At 40.9% G+C, this 20,087-nt stretch overlaps 1 protein-coding gene across 20 annotated transcripts in view; it reads left to right on the top strand.

Moving 5' to 3' along the window:
* The window catches only part of DTNA (dystrobrevin alpha), a 193,059-nt gene that overhangs the window by 95,806 nt on the left and 77,166 nt on the right, over positions 1-20,087 (top strand). For all 20 annotated transcript variants that reach the window (XM_017727416.1, XM_017727423.1, XM_017727422.1 and 17 more), the window contains one exon: positions 5,245-5,325. In XM_017727416.1, the coding sequence (XP_017582905.1) occupies positions 5,245-5,325 (81 nt within the window). The remainder of the gene's footprint in view (positions 1-5,244; positions 5,326-20,087) is intronic.

The following is a 20,087-nucleotide window of genomic DNA, read 5'->3' on the forward strand; positions in this document are numbered from 1 at the left end:
TCCCCTTCTTGCCCTACCCCAGTCTTATTGCTGAGGATGGCATTACATGGTGTGGACTAACCTTTGGCCAGGTGGGGCCATCTGTCTTTGCTGTGTCTTCTTCCAGCCTCTTGCCCATCCCCAAACCCTGGGAGGGGACAGAGTAGGAAACAAAAAAGCCTGGGTGCTGTGGAAGCACTCTTTGCAACAGCTGGAACAGCGGTGGGTTAGCAACACTTTTTTAGCTGCAAATCTAAAACACAGCAGCACACAGACTGCTATAAGGAAAGTTAACTGCATCTCAGCCAGACAGTACAGGGACTCATGTACGTCATACCCTAGTTCAGCATATTTTTTATAGTTCCTAAAGAAGTTCTGTGCTCCCTGCAGGATAGTGTGTCAGGGATGTACCGTACCAACAATGTTCCTGCATTTCTGACAGTCATTTCTGATTTCTCTTACAACCAATCCACTGTTTCTCCAGGAAATTCTATTAATATCAAGTTTTAGACTGTCACCCTGTTACTAGATTTACCTGAGTTATGTGTGTAATTACTAAGCTTCCTGTTGTTTGTCTCCTGCTACATAGTAAACAATGCCAGAGCATCTCCCTGATCTTTGGTGGGAGACTAAAATGGGCATTACTGGGACTGGAGTTATTGTGCATACTGAAAGGCCAGGTGTGTGCTGGTGAATTCAGTGTGCTCAGGACTGTTCCCTAGGGGTGAGCCCTACATCTGAGCTCTCCAAATTAAAGACTTCTCACTCAGATGGCCTACCAAGGACTGTCTTGGCCCATTCCACAGTGTCCACTAGCTCTGTTGTGCCATTATAAATCGTTAAATTATGTTAAATTATTTTAGTATCACACAGGGCTTACTGTTGTAACTCATGAATATTTCTCACTGATCTTTTCTCTCTGGTGACCAGTGACAGGACCTGAGGAAATGGAATGAAGCTGTGTCACGGGAGGTCTAGGTTGGGTATTAGAAAAAGGTTCTTCACCCAGAAGAGAGTGGGTGGTTGGGCACTGGAACAAGCTTCCTAGGGGAGTGGTCACAGCACCAAGCCTGACACAGTTCAAAAAGCATTTGGACAATTCACTCAGGCACATGGTGTGATTTTGGGAATTATCCTGTGCAGGGCAAGGAGTTGGATTCAATGATTCTTGTGGGTCCCTTCCAACTCAGGATACTCTATGATTCACTTGTCTCTTGTGTACAGCATCTTGGACCCTTGGAGGGAGGTATTGTTCTTTGGCTAGAATCAAAAAATGTATTTGTCCATTATCAGAACATTCTATAGTTTTAATTAGAATTACAGAGGGGCCATGATTTTTTATCAGCTAAAGTCAGTTGCACAGGTACCATTAATTTCAATTAGTTTGAAATATCCCTAAAATGCTTAGGACTTTGCTGTGAGGATTTGTGGTTTGTTTCCACAATTTTGAAGGCTGTTTTGATTTGGAATTGTTTTGGAGGAGTTAAGGAGGTGTTGGGAAAATCAGCAGTTGGAGGCAGAGGAGGGACTATTTTCCTGTATTGTACACCATTAGTTATAGTCTACTATTTTTTTCTTTCACATTTCAGTATTTTGGCATATTTACCTGAGTCTGGTTTATCTCACATGTGCTTCCCTTCTCTGTTTGCCTGCCTCCGTTCCACCTACTACATATGTACACAGAGAACTGGGTGTTCCAGCTAGGTAAAACTAGGGGAAAATACTAAATCTTTGTGAAAAACTGAATGTGTTTTAGCCATATTCATAAAACACTGAACCTTGCATTCTGAGGGCCCCTCAGATGCCTCTGTGTGTGGAGGGTGTGCTTCACTGAAACTGAAGTTTATGCTGGCATTGCATTCAGGTGCCTCTGGCTGTGTGCAAGCCCACCTGTTTAACATGTTTAACAAAAACCACGGGCTCCTGATGCCCTACATATTGTGGGCTATGTGAAGATTCTAAATGTTCTGGTAGGCACAAGCCTATGGTAAAATGTTAAACTCCACAACCTGCCAATATCAGAGGAAGAAAATTTGTAATATAAAGGCTTTTCCCAGCGGTTTCGGTTCTTGGGGCTTAAATCTACAAGTCTGTGATTAAAACCCCACAATAATTTTAGAAAATGGGTCATGTTCCAGACTACACAAGATAGAAAAGAGAAAAAAAAATCCAACTTTTCAAGCCTTTTTAAGTGGGAAGTTTGTCCTGAACAAGGAATAGAACTATTTGATTCTAATTTTAAATTTGGACCACTGGGATTTTCCCTCTATTTTGAGACATCCCGTTTGGCCTTCTTGTTTCCTTTCCTTCAGAAGAGGCATCCTTCTAGTTCCAGATTACAAAATTTTGCAAATTAATATCATAATCATTATCACCTTCTGTAGAGTCCCGTGATTAAAGCTTGTCTTATAACTCAAAATGCTCTATTGGACATCAAGCCATTAGGTCTTAGTCTTCTCTTAGTCTGACCTGACATGCCCAGGTATATCCACACTGATGAAGAGTTCAAAATGTACATCATTGTTGGCGCGTATTATCCAGCAAGAAAACAAAGCCAAAGCTTGCAGTGTGTCCCTTCATAATCTTTGCAAACCACAAACGGTGTTACATGACATGAGCATATTCAAAGGAAACAGAGTGAGGCACTGCCACCAGTGGAAGGAGAAGGCCACTGGAAATCCTGTAGGGAAGTTACAAATTCACTGTCTCATTTGCCATGCTCAGTCTTGCACGTCTTTCCACTTGTTTTTCAGGATTCTCCATCATGTAAGTGATGGTACTTTTCTACAGAAGTTATTTGACAAATAGATCTCTGACTGTGGCAAAATGTGAATCATGACAAAATTAAATTTATCTTTTCCAGGGTATTACCAGCAACACCTACTCCCCAAATAATATCAAAATAATATCATCCACTGTGCATGCAAATAGTAAAAAAGAAAGAAAAATAGCAACGTTGCATACAAATTTGTTTATTTAGATTATTACTGCAACCTCAGAAGCTCAATGAACCAGTCTCACTTCGCTTTCACTCTCTAAATCTTGTTAAAAGGCTGAAGTTTTGTAAAGGAGCACTGGAAGTTTATTGGTAGCTTTGACTAAAGTTAAGAGAAGAAAGTTTACATTCAGTTTACTCATTTTTCCTATTAAAAAGGAAGAACTTAGTGTTGCAAGCTTTATGCTCCCTTTCACCTGTGAAGAAATTTTCCAAAAGCTGTCAGTGAGATACTAATGGAGAAGGAGAAAACCTGTATAATTTTAACAATAGAGGATATGATGGAAAAAACTCACAAAAATACTTCCCATACCTGATGTTAAGTAGTGAAAGGTAATTTCCCCCGGGAGCAGATGGTGTTGAGACAGCTAACTGGCAAAAGGGAGTAGCTGGCAGCCCTGGGAAGACAGTGTGGGAGAATTTGGTCAAGAAAAGAGCAGAATCTGGGGAGAATGGAGAGTATCATTCTCATTTTCATCTCAGAGGTCAGAGCACATTTGAAAAATTTGGGTCTGAAGAATGACACTGTTTAAGAAAGCGTGGGTGAACAATGCTGCCACAGACAGAATGGAAGCTTCAGGCAAGATGTATCCGGGAAGGAAGCCCTCCCATTGAGCCACAAGGTGCAGAAAGGACCCCCTCATTCTGGAAGCTCCTTCTGAGAGAGTAGTCTGGGTAGAGCTCAATCCAGTCCTAGTTGCAGGCTTGGTCAAGAGTTTATGTTTTAAGGATTATACAGATGTAATTGATACTTTATATGACTTTATCATGCAGGATTAAGGATAGCAAACCAAATATATTTATAGGAATAAAATAAATATTTATTTAAATTGATTATAAAGATAATAATTAAACTAAAGTATTTTAATCAAAACTAGTTACCGGACAGTATAGATAACTATTAATGTAGGGCACTATTTACTAAATAAATTATTTCAAAGCTAGTTTAATAATCATTAAGTGGTGTTACTGACCCATATCAACACCATGGGCAAATCTCTTTCACTTGGCCTCAAGGAATGACCTTGAGCAGCGTCCCCACTCAAGGGAGGAATCGCCACATACATATCCAGAAGGAGCGTGTTGGAAGTCCCTGCAATTAAAAAAGGAACTGAGCTTTTATAATATAAAGTGATTGACTGTCAATCAAATGTTTCTAGGCTACCTGTACCACCTCAGCGGCTCTTGATAAGTTACCAGTACTATCACTTGTTGCTTCCTTTATCAGGAACTTTGTGTGCCACATCCTCACCAGTGCTGATTTCTGTCAGGCAAGACTGTTTTTCATGTCCTCAGAAGGTTTAGCTTTGAGATTGTGGAGTCAGGCTGGTCTCAGCATTCCTGAACACCAAGAGCAGCATGGTCCACCTTCTCCATCCATCACTGATAGTTCTGCAAATAGGAGAAAATTTGAGCTGTTCTACCCCCACTTCCACAGAGTATCCTGCTACAGATGCCAACATATGGCAGCAGTTCAGCTGAGAAATCTTAAAGTATTTAGGAAGCTTGTGTAAAAGCAGGGCTGTATTCCACTCCTCTTACATCCTGACTGTGCCTTGTTTGGATGAGTTTGTTGGACACTGTGCCAGGTTCTGCCCCCACACTGGCCTCTGTGTACTGTCCTTGTATGTGAGGTAGCTGCCACTTAGTTTGTTCCCATCTCCTGGACAGCTGATTTGGAAATGTTACGGGATCTTAAGTTGCAGCAGCCAGGGCCAAGCTTTGTGTGGAGCATACAGCTGACCCTCAGAGGTCTCTGTTGCAGAGAACATACATCCAGAAAATGGAGAAAGGCCTCACACCCCTTGCATTGTCATTGCCCCCTTCTGCAGATTGCCTTAAGTTACAGCACGGTATGTTTTCTGATTTGGTTTGCTGGCAATACCTTGTTCTGATATGGCATGTTGGCTAAAGATATTTGTTATGAGCTTTTTTTGTTAAATATTAAAATTCACTGAGGTTTTCCCTGCTGTTGGAGCTTGGCCAGTGTGTCTTTTAGCCTGCAGCTTGACCAGATTGTTCTTCAAAGTGACAGACACAGTGGGCTGACTATTCCTTGCCTTCCTTTATAAAATTCTTTTAACACTGTAGCTCCTGACATCCCCCTTCTTACTCCTCACTCCTCTCTACTCTCTCTGCAAAGGAGAGAGCCTTGAAAATTGTTAAGCAGAGGCAGCTCATGTGTCCTCTTTGTTCTCTGGCTTCCCTGCTAGCAAAGATACGCACAGGTCATATTCCATACAAATGTCACCGTTATTCTCTTCCACTAGGGGCTCAGGATCTGGATCGCATCCGTTTGTCCACCTACCGAACAGCATGCAAGCTTAGATTTGTTCAGAAGAAATGCAACTGTAAGTATGCCAGCACTTCTTTTACCTACCATTATTGTAAGCTTTCCACTGCACTCCCTAGTCTGTCCTTCATACCACTGACAAACTGGGACTGTGTGATCAGGCATTGCAAAGGACACTAATCAGAGTGCCTGGGCAGACTTCAGATATTAACCTGTTTTCATAAGGAACTTGCCTCAAATACGCCAGTGACTCAGTCATAGAAAGGTGGGTCAGGATACAGGCCTGTATCCTTATTAATTAGTAAGTATGTTAACTGCATTCTCCAATTTTCTTGTGAATAGCATTTGTGGGTTCCAGCACGGCCCTGCAAATTGAATGCTTTTATAGCAGCTCTGTGAGAAAAAAATGGTGGTTCCAGTCCCCTTCTATTTAGGGTGCAGCAAAGTAAGTGCAATGTTGGTCAGACCCCTTTATTTCCAGAAGGCCAGCTACGCAACAGCTCTTCTGAGAGACTGAACCTGCTTGTAATCTCTGCATATCTGTCTTACTCCCTCTAGGTTTTATTGAGAAATTTCCCACTTGATTAGTGACTTTTTTTAACTTTTCTTCTGAGATTCAGTCTTTTTTCCTTTACGGCTGCACTTCCTATTAGCACAGTCATGTGCTGTGAACTTTAAAGGGGAAATACATATTAAATTTGTAATGGAGTGTATCTCCATGTGCTTCTTCTCCATTCAAAATAGTATGCAAATACTTAGAAGGGCAGGTTTGGGTATATGTGGTTTATCAGACCTTTCCACACCAAGTGCCCTAACCAAGGGAACTCTTACCAGCAGTAGCGGTAGGGAGAGGACCAATGCAGAGAAAACAAGTGGGTTTTAGTCCTCATATATAGACTAGAATGATAACCTGGCTGTGCTTGTGCTACACACAGTGGTAAGTATGTTAAAAAATTCTCACTGTAAATAAAAATTTACCACCCTCTTAAGTTCCTTGTTTTGGGGTTACATCTGTCTGTGTTACAGAAATGTTTAGCTTATGCTGTCCAAACATACTGGAGAGCCCAAGTTGTGATGGAAAATATTTTGGAGAGTGTTTACTCTGTTATTAGCCACAGAGCTGATAGTTTAATCACTTCCATAGCACACTTTTCATATTTTTAATATGTCCTTAGCTGAAGTATGAATTGAAGGTTTGGTATCACATTATGAACAGTCTGCCAGACACAAAACCCAGGGGGAGTTTAGTACCTGCCTGGCAGCTGGCTTCTCCCATTCAGGAGAAAATGGGTTGAAAGACACTATTATGTTGCATTGAGTTGTTTAGTTTTTTAAATCTTATGCTTAGGAGGATAACATTTTCACTTCATTTTCATGGTAACAGAATACAGTAGTCTGAGGTGACAAAAGTATCCAATTAATTGGACAGTGATAGCAAAGTATGTATGCACCTGCATGCAGAGCAAATGAAAAAAACCTAAGGGCTAACAGTAGCCTCACTGCTGGGAGTGTCTGGCTGGCTGAAAATGCACTGGTTGTTAGTCTTAATTTTGTGCCTCTTATTTATCAATTGCAATCTGCTTTTGTGGAACTGTTGGTTCTCTTCATAAAGAATTAGTGCAGATGCCCTGCAGTTTGCCAGCTTGTGCCAAGTCACTCATGGACAGGCCTTACCTTCTGGTCTCCATTGATAACCTAGGAGGAGTAATTTGCTGATCTTGTTTCAAGATTTATACTGTATCAATCTCTTCTGAAGGGAAAAAAAAAAAAAAGGAGAAATTTAAAATGTCACCCTAAGAATTAGGTTCTGTGCAACTTAAGGAATAATGCTTCTTGCTCTGGAACAAGCTGGATTGTGTGTGTATTTCCACCATCAAGTACAGGATTCTTCTGGTTGTTCCGGGTAGACTGCTGCTCTCCCAGATGGGTTTCTCTTATCACTGGGAAAAAAAGTCATTCATTCACCTGACAGGTATTCAAGCAATGGCTGTCCAAGAAAGAGCTGCTAAACATACAGCCACTGAACTGAGCACTGCCCTTGAAATGGTTAATATCAGACCTCTGGATCATGTCACCTACTGTTTTGGGGGATTTTTTTGCCCTACAGAAATTGTCATTTTGCACCACCCAACAGTAAGTTTGCGAGACAAAAAAAAAAAAAAAGAGTTCACAGGGAAAAAACCTTTCTGCTGCATCTGAGCTGCTTCATTTAGGGTAGAATATAACAAGAAAAAGCTCAAAGTCAGCTCTGCTCCACTCCCAGTGCATAGCACCTCCTGTCACTCAAGCCATCCTTGTCTTCTTTCAGCTGTGCTCTCCTGCCCTGCCCTGGCACACTGGCCCAGACTTATTAGGGAAAAATTGCTTGAAAAGACTGTATTTGAGGGGTTCTTTTAAAGAGCTAATTTAATAAATTGCAGAGAACTGCTCTTGGCTACAGTCTGAAAGTGTATAAGGATGGAAACAGAGAGCTGCTTTGAATGCCAGAAGTGTTTGTTCCAAGGAAAGCAAGCAGAGGCTTCATTAGCACCGTCTTTTTTACCCAGAGGTGCCCATTAGCATAGGCAGTCATGGGATATCGTTTAACAGGCAGCTACACTTATCACACACAGTGCACTGTTTGTTTCTGCTGCCTTTAATGCAGACGCAGACACAGGTTCATCTCCTGGCCTTCCTTTGTGAATTCTTCTCTCAGTACAAAAGCAGTTTTTTGCTGAAACCTTCAGCAGCAGGCTGGGTTCTTACTGGCAAAGTAGGCAGTATGCAGTGGGCAAAAATCATATTCTAAGAGCTGTTCTCTCTTGCAGAGTTTCTCCTGAAACTAGGTAAATCATCTGGGCAAAAATGATAGAGAATGTGACAGTTTATCACCTTTTACCAGAATATATATGTTGCACCTTGAGTACTAACACTATTGATCAAATAATTTGCTCTGTGAAATTATTTCATTTTCATAAGAAGAAGATTTCTTTGCAGATATTTAGCCAACAGTCTTCAAAATTGCAAATATATGTCCTTCTGATAATTCTATAAAACTTTGGGGAAATACTCCGTGTGTGGAAAGTATTTCTTTTACAAAAATGTCTCTGAGCATTCTAAAGCGACAGTTTAAATACAGTCATCAAAGTGTGAAAAGTCATTATCGGTCATTGCAATTATTTGTCAAACAGGATAGAATTTAATCCAGTTCAGCCTCGTTCTTCAGAAAAGCAAGAAATTCTTTGTAAGGACTCGGGGAAAAAAAAGTAGATAAATTTGAAAAACCTCTGTTATCTTTCAAAGAAAAATTCCTGCAAATTTAAGCATTCCTCTTTACCTAAGTTAACCCTGCAAATAAATAATAATAACATTTACAAATTATTGTTGCCACACCTATGAATCTGCTTAGTGCCCAAATGTGGGATGCAATATGTGACAAAAATCCCAAAAGCAGGAGACACACGACATTCTGAATGCAGAAATCCTAAAAGCTGGGAAACCTTGTTAATTCAGCATGAATATAAAATAATTTTATGCTTCTTATTTCTGCTGACAATTTCTAAAATTGGAAATAATGAAAAGAGAAACTCTGTGGGTAATGTAGGTACTTTTGAGGATGTGGTGGGTATAGAAAGAGATAATTGCAGGCTACTTGCTGATTGCTTTACAGAACTCCTGTAACAATAGACCTGTTGCAATAGCAATAGTCTTCCCTGAGTTATAAATACCAGCACAAGACATAGGTGCCTCTTCTGGAAAAAAAAAAGAAAGAAAAAAAATCAAATAAATACTAAAGAAGTCTTGTGAAAATGTTGAGATTTGGACATGAATGATTCCAAAGGAATGCAAAGAGTTGTGGATAGATGGACCCTGGAGAATGTATTGCTGGTGATTACGTCATCTTAAAATCCCAGACTGTAAAGCCAGGAGTGTGTGAGCTGACTGTGGCCGCTTTACTGGTGGATGGTATTGGATACAGTCTCAGAAACAGTAGCACCCTAATTGTCTGAGGTTAAATTTCATTATTTGGGGTAATAAAAGCAGGTAGGAAGCAGGTACAGGAACCTGATCAAACATGCCATGTGTTTATTCCAGTCTGGCCTGTACAAAATGCACCAAATAGGAATAGCTGAATTTATCATAAAAATTTTCTAAATGTGCTTTAAAGGAGGTCCTAGATAATGCACACTGCAAGCATCAGGGAGGGAGATGGAAAAACTACAGGTGAGCACCATGAGGTCTGAAACAATCACAGAACTTGAAAAACCTATGAACCAATGTTGCTCTGACCAAGTCAAACAGGAGAGTATTGTCCTTTATTTCACTTCCAGTGCATTGGAGCAGGTTTTGGAGCACCTCAGTACATTCTCAGCAAACATAACTCCAGCTCAGCTCCCCTTACTGCCAGGAAAATGCTGTCTTGGCAAGGTTAATTTGCTGCTGTTTATCCATGGCATCCAGGCACAGAAGCATCATAGGCTTTCCTAAAACAAGGATGAAAGAACAATGACAGCAGTTAGACAGATCTCTGGACATTCACCAGTATCTGGGAACTGCCAAAACCCACAGTTTATAGTTATTCCCAGTGATCATTGTGCAGTTGATTTATTTTAGTACTTGGTTCTCAGTGAATTTATTAACATGCTGAGATGAAATACCATGTTCACATGCAAATTCCTTCTGGGGTATGGTGGCAGCCAGGAGTAGGACATAACAACATATCGTAATCAAAACCATTATACCATTAAACATCACTCACTAATACAGAACTGTGTGGCTGGAAAACTACTGCTGTCCTTGATGAACTATCCTAAATGTGTTGTGAGATCATTCTGTGACTGTGGCTGCAAAAGCAGATCTTGCTGATTTCCCTAGATCAGAATAAATCATTGACAGCTGAAAGTGTGAATCAAAAGCTGTGCTGGTGATTGTAACATGTGGCTTAATTAATGCAGACAAAAAGGGAGCTTGTTTTTCCAGCAGTTTAATCTCAGCACCTTAGGGTGTTGGTGTCTTTGTTTCTCCCTTTAATATTGTTCTGTGTGAGTGATTTTTATTTTTTTTTAATTCTTTTGGCCTATCCAGGTTGTAGTACAGCTGTTTCCATATGGGGTGCACAGCTGCCATGACTGTGATGGAAACCTTATGTATGTCCGAGGCAGTCTCCTCGCCCTCCGACCTGCTCTTTGTTGTACTTCCTCTGGGCTTGTGTAGTCACAGCTGAGGCACATGGGCATGTCAGCCTAATCTCCGTACATGCTTTTGGGTGCTTGCCTGATCTGATCTGCATTTTTACATTTGTTTTAAGTTAGGATAATTTCTCCCCTCCTGAAATGTAGTAATTTCCTGGTGAAAATGAATGACAGTTATTGTAAATACATTATTTTTAGATGCTTTTCTTAAAGCTCTTTTCTGTCTGTACTCTTAGACCTCCTGTAATGCTACAGCAAGCTGCTGAAAACGGGTTTGTCCTAGAAAGTGGCAGTCTGGGTATGAGATGAGATCAGCCTGAATGAGCTACTGGCCCTCATCATGATGGCAAGCAATTTTTAAAAAATTATTTGATTTAACCTAAACAAAATTGCTGGGGTTTGGGGTTTGACTGTATTTTTTCTATGCTGGGCTGACACTTAAAATATCATTTTATCCCATCCCATTCAACATGCCATTCACCATAAAATGAAAAGACTCAGTATCTGGTACTTGTAGTAAAAGGAAAGGATAAGCAAGTCTTGATTCCACACTGGAAATGGTGCTGGGACCTTTGTGTTATCCAGTGGCTGAGGAAGTTTACAGGACATCCAAGTTCAACTTCCTCTTCTGCACGAGAAAATCTGCGTTGATCTTACATATCCAAAAGAGTTCCCTAAACACAAAGCTAGAAGATACTCACAAGTGTTCTAGTCTCTCCTGTTGATGTTTAACCACCAAATCTTTCATCTTTACATGCTGATTGATGTAGGACCATGTAACTGCTTCTCTTTACTCAAACTAGACCTCTTGCCAGTGTAGTATAAAGACATTCGTCCTTTGACTCAGTGAGTATTGATTTTCTCAAATGTGAAATAGAGTGCACAACAAATGTGCAAAGGTGCAAGAATCCCATGAAGATCCCTGCCATGGCAGGAGGTATTCACTGTCACTATCCTGCCTTTTACATCTCAAGAACTGATTAGCCCATGCAGTTTTGTGCTTGCCCTTCTTTTTCTCAGGATGACTATCAGAAACAGAGCCACCAATTATGATGATTACAGAATTTTGTAGATTAAATAATTTAGTCCTTCATCACTGTAGGTTTCCACGGTTAGTGCTCTGTTCTCATTGTTGGGTTTTATCCTGTTTTTTCATTTCATCTTGGAAGCAATAAAGCACAAGATAGTTTCAGGCTGGGTCACAGAGCAATCAAACTGAATGACAAGCAGTGTTGCCTACTTGAGAAGTGCAAAAGGTCTTCTTGGCTGCAATTTGAAACAATCTGCCTCTTGAATTTGTGATCATGGGATTCTCATATTCTTCTAAACCCTGAGTGATCAGTCTTTCATGAGATTTGCTTAAAATCCTATAATTTGGAAAGAAAATCACCATTTTGCATTCTTACTTTTGTTCTTCTCTGTTGACCACCTTGGATATTATATGATTGGCTTATTACAATTACATAAAGGTAGAGGCTGGAAATATTAGTTGTGTTCTTTGTTTTCTATTTTAACAAAAGCTGAGTCTTACAAGTTCCCTTACAGTGAATGACATTATTCACTGGGCTCCAAGAGATACAGCTTTAAAAAAAAGCCACTCTGTATTACAAGAGTCATGATACCATTGTGTAAGTTACTAATTCTGGTATCCTGCAGTATTTGAAGAATGGAAAGAGAGATGAGTTAATGATTTAAAAAACTTTTTTGTTCCTTTGTCTTCACCAACGACTTAGAGACTAAATGCTTCTGGAATTGCTAGTACTGTTCCATATGGGTTTCCAGGCAACTATGGAGAAAGGATGCATATATTATACATTCTGCATTATGCATCAATTATTTAATCAAAAGTTCAAAAGGGCTTGATTTAGCATATTCCCTGCAGACAAATCCTTAGTCTGTAAGTGTTCACTCAGAGCACAATATCCTGAAAATAGGTTCAGATTTTCTTTTCCTTTCAACTGTAAAAGTTTATTAATATGCTTGACAATCATAATAGCTGTTAGAGAGCTGGCATATAACCTGTATATTTGGCATGTTCATTGAGGGACTGCTGTTCAGCTTTTTCTTCAGTGTTAGCATGAAGTGTACTCTTTTTATGTAAGAGGGTTGTGTTATCTCAGGTGTCCCTGAGTATTTTTTAAAGGCTGCCACTGCAAGTCTGTCTCTTACAAGACTGAGACAAGAACTATTAGTGGATATTTGGAATTAATTTTAATGTCAAAAGGAGTGAAACATGGATATCTACCTTAAAACTCTTACATTTTCAGTTGCTTAGAGATTGATTTTTCAAACACACCCATGATCCCAAGTGGCTCCTGTTGAAAACAGGAGTTGCAGAAGATTTTCAGCTAATACTATTTTGTCCTTTAAAGAGGAAAATGACTGATTTGGCTTTCTTTAAGTCCAAAGGTGACAGACATGTGGCCTAGGTCATGTCACAAGTATACTGTTGGGGTCCCTCCCCCTGCCATGGAGCCCTGGGAGATGGGCCCTGGGGGGGAGACACGGGGTTTCCCTGCCCCTGGTCACCTTTGTTCCCTACTGGTTGGTTTGTGTTCCCTGATAATGCCAAGGACCCTGGGGTCCCGTGACTGCGGAGTTCCTGAGCTGAGCCCCGGCCATGCGGCTGGAGAAATAAACATCTCTGAAACATCTACCACGAATCTGTCCATATATACTTCGTTTCCACGGGACTCCTGGTTTGAAATATGCTTGTTGCAGTAATCCCCGCTGCAACAGTATACCTACATGCTGCCCTCTGCTACGCAAGTGGCGCAGCTCTGCCTGAATGCAGACAGCTTTTGTAATTGGATCATAGCTGAAAATCTCTTCTTACTGACTTCCTGAACTCTGTGAAGACTGCCATTCACTGTGCTATTTCTGATGGCTTTCCTGATGAACGTGTAATGTTGGACAGTCTGTTCCGTTCCTGCTCATGTCTCTGAACATCTGCTGCTCGTGATAGGCATCACTCACCTTTGTCTGGCAGCCTTTGGCTTAGTTAACCCAATTCAGAAAGTTTTTTATCCTATTTCACATTGGACCTCCTAATAAACAATTAAAACAGAAGAAAATCAATTATTACTTTTATTTATTGTTGTTGTTGTTGTTGTTATTGTTATTATTTTGGTAATCTTGTGGACAGTCTAAAAATTGCAAAATGTGTGTAGACATACTGTTTGATGGAAACAAACCAATACCTTCGTGATCACAGAATCACTGTATCTTCTTATTCTTCGCATGACAGCTTTTTCTTCCTTCACCCTCATGTTTTTCCCCTCAATGTGGTGCTGTTTGTAAGTCACCTTCATTATTTCCCTGTCCCTTCTTCAGCTTCATGTCATTATCTGTGGCATTTGCTTTATCTCTGACTTCTCTGCAACCTTCATTCTCTTGTCTGCTCTCTCTTTTCTTGTTATCCTCTTGGTTCCAAGAACATTTTTTCAGGCAAACTCTCTCTTAGACTTGAGCCTTTGTTCCCTTTCCTTGGGCTGTTCTGATCCATCCTGTTTGGGTATTTTGCTGGGTCTGCCCCAATGTCACATGAGTGAGCACCTCCATAATGTGTCAGAGTGCATTAAGCAGTGTGACATAATGCCTGTCACATTTGGGTCATTCTCTCAGGGGTTTTTCTGTATGACATCCTGTTTATGTGGAAAGGGGGAAAAGAAGTAACAAGTCATCTTTGGAGCAGTTACCAGTGAGTTTGGTGATCATGGTCCTTTGTTCCTAAGGACCTGCATCTTGAAGCCCCGCATCTCCATTCCGGACTCAAAGCAGTTATTCTTGAGGAGTCATACATGAGCTCAGTGCATACATACATGTTTTCTGTAGAGACTAAGGGATTGTTTTTATGTCCTTGCAGATTCCTGACAGGATAAGCTCAACTATTTTGCCCAATATGTGTATTGTAGCATTGCATTCACAGAATCACAGAATTATGTAGATTGGAGAAGACCTCCAAGATCATCAAGTCCAACCTTTGACCCATCACCACCTTGTCAACTAGACCACAGCACTTAGTACCATGTCCAGGTATTTCTTGAACACCTCCAGGGGTGATGACTCCCCCAGCTAACTCCCTGGGCAGCCTGTTCCAAAGCTTAACAACCCTTCCAGTGAAGAAATTCCTCCTGATGTTTTGAGCTCCTTCTTCATTGCATCTGCCAAGTTGGGTATTTTGCTCAACTTTTTATGCCCTGTCCTGGTTTCTAAGCTGTCAGTCGGCTCAGGAGAACAAGTAGGCACTACGGAGCTTTCCTCTACCTTAACCACAGTCTGCGCCATCTTCCTGCCTAAACAGTGGTCTCCATCACAACCTCACACAGAAAGTCCTACCTGTCTCCAGCCATTCCTCATTCCTGTCTCCAGTAACTTTTACAAATAAGCCCACTGGTGGAGCCAGCCACAGCCAGTGGTGAATGTTCTCAGCGATTATGGGCTTCTTCAGGGTGAAGATAGCAAATAGTCCCTAGAAGGGAAGTAAGAATGTGGGACCTGATGTCATTTTTATTATAATTCTCTTCTCTGGTAGTTCCTGAAGAGTGGTTTTTTCCATGCTCATTTGTTTTCAGTTACATCAAAAGTCAAGTCTGTGTTACTCTAGTAATATATATCAACTTCATAACACCCAGAATATTCAGAGAGAAGCTTTAACTTAGCTCTTATATCCTATTTTACTGCATCTAGTTTTATTTTCCATAAGTCTTAGTGGAAGATTTCATGCAGCAAGTATCTGGTATGGTAGGACAAATTGTGCAAACAGAAGATGTTGGCCATAAAAATAATTTCCTGCTTTTGTAAGTGTGAAGAGACTGCACAATATAATGTCCTCAGTGGGTATTGTTATTAATACAGTTCTGTGTCTCTATACAATGAACATTAAGCTTCCTGGCATTAATGTTTGTGATGTACAATGGCTTTACAGAGGCATTTTCCTTGTGCTGAATCAAGGCATTCCCAGGCTGAATTCAGACTGAGTTGTATCTGTGATACTATTTTTGGCTGCAGAGGTTTTCTAGCAGGATATTTGGCCCTTTACCAAGAAAAGCGTGGGCTAATTCCACAGAAGTTCTCTGTCTGCTCAGCCTTTTCTTTGGTCCATGTGGATGGATAGACAGATGTCTCCTTTCCTGACAGGGAGTAAATTGAAAGTAACTCATTTGAACTCACTGACATCACTATGCCACAAAGGAAAGAATGAATCAGTCTCTCAGTGTGTATTGTTTGAGGAGGTTGAACTCAATTTCTGATAAATGAAGTTGACAGTAGTATCATACTGCATCTCTTGTAAAGGTCCTGATCTTCCCTGAGTTTAATTTTCCACAGTTCATTCATCTATATTTTGCCTTGAAACTCTTTATTTTGTCTTGGATTTGCAGGATATCTTCAAGGACTGCATGTGTAAAATACAGGATGACAGATAAGTGGCCATGTACATTGAGACTCTTACTCCATCTAGGGGCCCTAACAACATCATTAAAGAGCTTCTATCACACAGGGGGAAGGATGGATGTGCGAAACTTCACCTAAATCTCGTTTATCTGTCATTGCACATTGTGCAGTCTTGTTGTTGCCTTTCTCAGTGTTGCTGATTGTCAGTCTTTGTTTGTATCAACTGGAGCTTTTCTCCTTTGCCTAGTCCTTATTTCCTCAAGAGATGTGAAGTTTTAGAGCATGGTATTTTAAGGGGAGACACTGCAGTTGCCTTCTGGTCTGGGAGTCCTGGTTACTGAGGGAATCAGCTGGGGAAGTAGAGCACTGACCCACTCTTGCAGAAGGCATTGCTTTGAATATGGGTAATGTCAGGAGAAGAAAATCTGGAAAGATTGTGTGAGCACAAAGCCAGAGTTCAGTTAAATATTATGTATAGTTTCTCTGAATAGGATGCTGTCTACTCAAATGAAATTGATACCCCAAAAATGAATATTCCAGATACCAGGATCCATTTTTCCCTCTTTTCAACCTGATTATGGGTCATATCCCAGAAGATTTTGGGGCAAATAAATTGCGTTGTTGTCAAATGGAATACATGATTAAATACCTATGAAAACTTGAACCTATGACAGTAATTAGCAACTTGATTACCAATCTCAGCAAAAGGCCTGAACTGTCATTATGACTTCAGGCAGAAGATGCTTTTTCACTATAATCCTGTGTGTCACATGAATTGTCCTCCTTCACAGCAGTGCTCTCACTCTCAACAGCTGAAGTTGGTACTCGGATTTTTCCCAGAAACCCTCTGGACTGAACCAAACTCTTCGTAAGAGAGAAGCATATGGCTAATAGTCTTTAGTACGTCTCTTCTGCTCTGGGGATGAAAAATGCAGTTGTGGTATCAGACTGTTTACCCAAGCATTAAGTTCAGCTTAAGAATTTCTCTAATTATTTTTAATTGATGAAAATGTTACGGGTCAAATTCAGTCCACATTACATAAGAAAATATTTAAATTAATAGAATAAGGATCAGGTTAAGAATTTGCATATATGTAAAATACCACATCTTCTATATTCAAGAAAGTGAACAATTCATCTTTCATTAGTAGTCTGTACCTTGTGTTGCTGTTTACAGTCTGGCCAAACCTAAATTATTTAAAAAATAATGTTACAGAAAACAAAGTAACCATGGATCACACTCTGAAAAAGAGGATATATGCCAAGGAGAGCTTTTGTTTTCAAGCAGTTCTAAATGTGTAATAGATGTTCATTCTTTTTCATTGACCTTTGTGATATGGTTGAACCTTAAAGGTTGATAATGTAATCTCAACTTGTTTTCTATAGCTATTAGGTAAGAAATTATTGTAAAGAACTGTTAAATTGCATTTTCCCTTATCACAAGCTGTTTTTTAAAGGAAAGAGCAGTTAATACAGGATTGGGGATAATACCCTATATCCTTAAGCTGGTAACGTGCACTGCTTCAAAATTAATGAAAAACGTAAATAACCCAATTTGTTAACATTTGCATTCACTCTACACTTGCTTTTGGCTGGTAACAGTGCCAAGCAAGCTGTAGTCCTCTTGTGGCATGGGGAGTGGATGGAGCTGGCAGCAGTTCTATCAGAGGGAAAAAAGGAAATTATTGATGAAAGAAAGATGTGGTATAAGTCAGACTTGGCATTTGAAGAAGCATACTGCTGGAGAAGATGTTATCACTGTAATAAGGGCATCCAACACCAAGACATTGTGCGTTTTCCACCGCACGGGTTTGGCATTGTTTGCCTGCCACGTGTGATCGCCGGTACAGGACATCCACACAGCCGAAAATCCACGCACACAGCCTTGCTTCGGCTAAATACGAGACAAGGCCGTTCTCGGGGGACAGCGGTGGGGATGCACCGCCTTTGATTGGCGCTGTCTCGCTTGGCATTGTGCCAGGAGAGAGTTAAAACGCTGGAGCGAGCGTGGCTGCGTTTAAAATCCACCCAGTAGTGCCATCCTGTGGCGAGGAGCGCGGCCGCCGGGAGCCCGTGCCGCGTGTCCCGCCGGCTGCCGCAGATCTCAGCCCGTGTGTCTTGCGTTCTTGCACACCATCTGAGCTGTGCCAGCCTCTCGCCCTGTGGCTTCCTCCGCGTATGTTCAGGCATTTCTGAACTTCTGCTTTTATCTCCGAAGTAGGAGGGTTAGACGTGGCTTCTGATTCTCCTCTGGAAACATTTTTTGAAAGTCTCCATGATTTGGTTGCTGTATGCACTGTCAGGTTCGCCAGTTCTATATTTTACAGATTGATCTGAGAACTCAAATGTAAGGCAAACAGATCTTTTTTAAGAGAAATGAGAAAGCTGTTGTATATCGTACATATCTATTGACCAAGTCTTGTTACCTCGTGAGTTCTTTAGCTATTTAAAAGCTGACACTTGCAAAACCCTTTTGAAAGAACTATTAAGTCAGACTGAGGCCTGATCACACAGTGCCACAAGTAAAGCTGTTGTTATTAAAATAGTTTTATAGTGGGATCACAAGAAAATAGAGACACTGTCTAGAAATACCATTGTCTTCTGCAGAGGGGGTGATTATAAAGTTTCTGACTGTGGAATACATATAGCCACAGTTCTGCTATTTGCTTAACTCTTAAAATAAGAAAATTATGTGTAATCAATGGACTTAAACCATTGTTGTTGACTTCTTAGCAACAGGGCAGAGTTTTAATTCTTTCCTGGTTTTCATCAAAATACTAAGAAGCTTAGAGTTAGATTTTTTTATTATTTCATTTTATATATGTCATACTTCAGTCATCATTTCAAATAAATAATTTCAAAGCACGTTTATAAAAAAGAAAACACTTTGCCAGCATCTGGGTGACAAGTAGATGACAACAGTTTCCCAGCCCAGCACTCAGAGTGGATCACCCACTGTTCCCTTTTGCAGAATTGACTGTCATTAGTGCTGCTCCTTGGGGAGACTGATGGCTTCTGCCGCCCACAGAGAGCCCTTCAGGCTTAGGTTAAATATAGGTGAGACAAGATGGTCAGGAATTGACAGCAGGGGAAGAAGGAATTTCTGTTGTAAATTAAATTAATGTGTAAGAGAGGCATTTTACTGGAGATCTTTACACACTCATACACATTGGTGGATTTGTCAGGTACCATATTAAAAGTGAAAAGACCACATTTCAGTGTAATGTTAGCCTAATGATTATTCCTCATTAGTAACACTTGACCAAAGTGCTGTAGTGATGAGAATCCCAGGAGGTTTTAGAATAACTGATTTTACCTTCTGGGCACAACATAGGTGGAGTATAATGGGATGCCAGCCCAGGTATGCAGACAGGGGAGCCTTTTTCCCTACATTTTCTGTGCCTCAGTTGTACACATCATGTCCTGCAGATTTCCAGACACCCAGCAGCCAGGTTTGGCACCCCCCCAGGAATGTCTTTTCTGCATGCAGTGTGCAGCTGCCTGGCACATGCACAGACAACCCAGCTGCTGCTGGCTGGGACATCACTTGTCCCATGTGGCATCACATGGACAGGTGATGTGTGTGAATCCACTGAGTCCAAATGCAGCTGACTTACTCCATATGCCCATGGGTTCAGGAAAAGCTGCTTCTGTAGGCTGATCTAAATGTTCAGTTCCTAACAGGCACTCCTCCTCGCCACTGAGATGGGCAGGTAGAAGTGGATAAAACCTGCTGAGTCTGTGCGTACCACACACCTGTGCAGTCTCACAGCACAGGCAAAAAGGTGAGGAGGAGGAGGAATGCATGCAGTTGGCTGGGAACTAAAGGGAACCATGGCCTCTCTCTGAAATCCCTTGGCCATCAAGGGAAAGCTAAAGGGAATACCTGAGTACGCACAGTGCTGTGAAGACCTGCTGTACACCTCACACAAAACCTCTTGATGTGGAGGACTCTTTCTCAAACATTCAAGAGGCCTCAGGGTAGGTTCTGTGTTTTCTTTATTTATGACGTGTTAGGAAAGGGCCTTGGAGCACAGCTTACTTGAGTAATGATTTTAGAGAAAAGTCAGCGGGCAACACTGGTTCCTTTCCAATAAGAGTTACTGTTTTTGCAGTATAGGTTCATGATTAAACAAGGATATCACAGAATCACTGGGGCTGGCAGGGACTTCTGGAAAGAACAGGGTCAGCTACAGCAGATTGCTCGGGGTTTTGTCTTGTTCAGGTTTGATTATTTTCAAGGATGGAGACTCCA

The sequence above is a fragment of the Corvus brachyrhynchos genome, unplaced genomic scaffold (assembly GCF_000691975.1).
Source record: "Corvus brachyrhynchos isolate BGI_N302 unplaced genomic scaffold, ASM69197v1 scaffold60, whole genome shotgun sequence".
NCBI lineage: Eukaryota > Metazoa > Chordata > Aves > Passeriformes > Corvidae > Corvus > Corvus brachyrhynchos.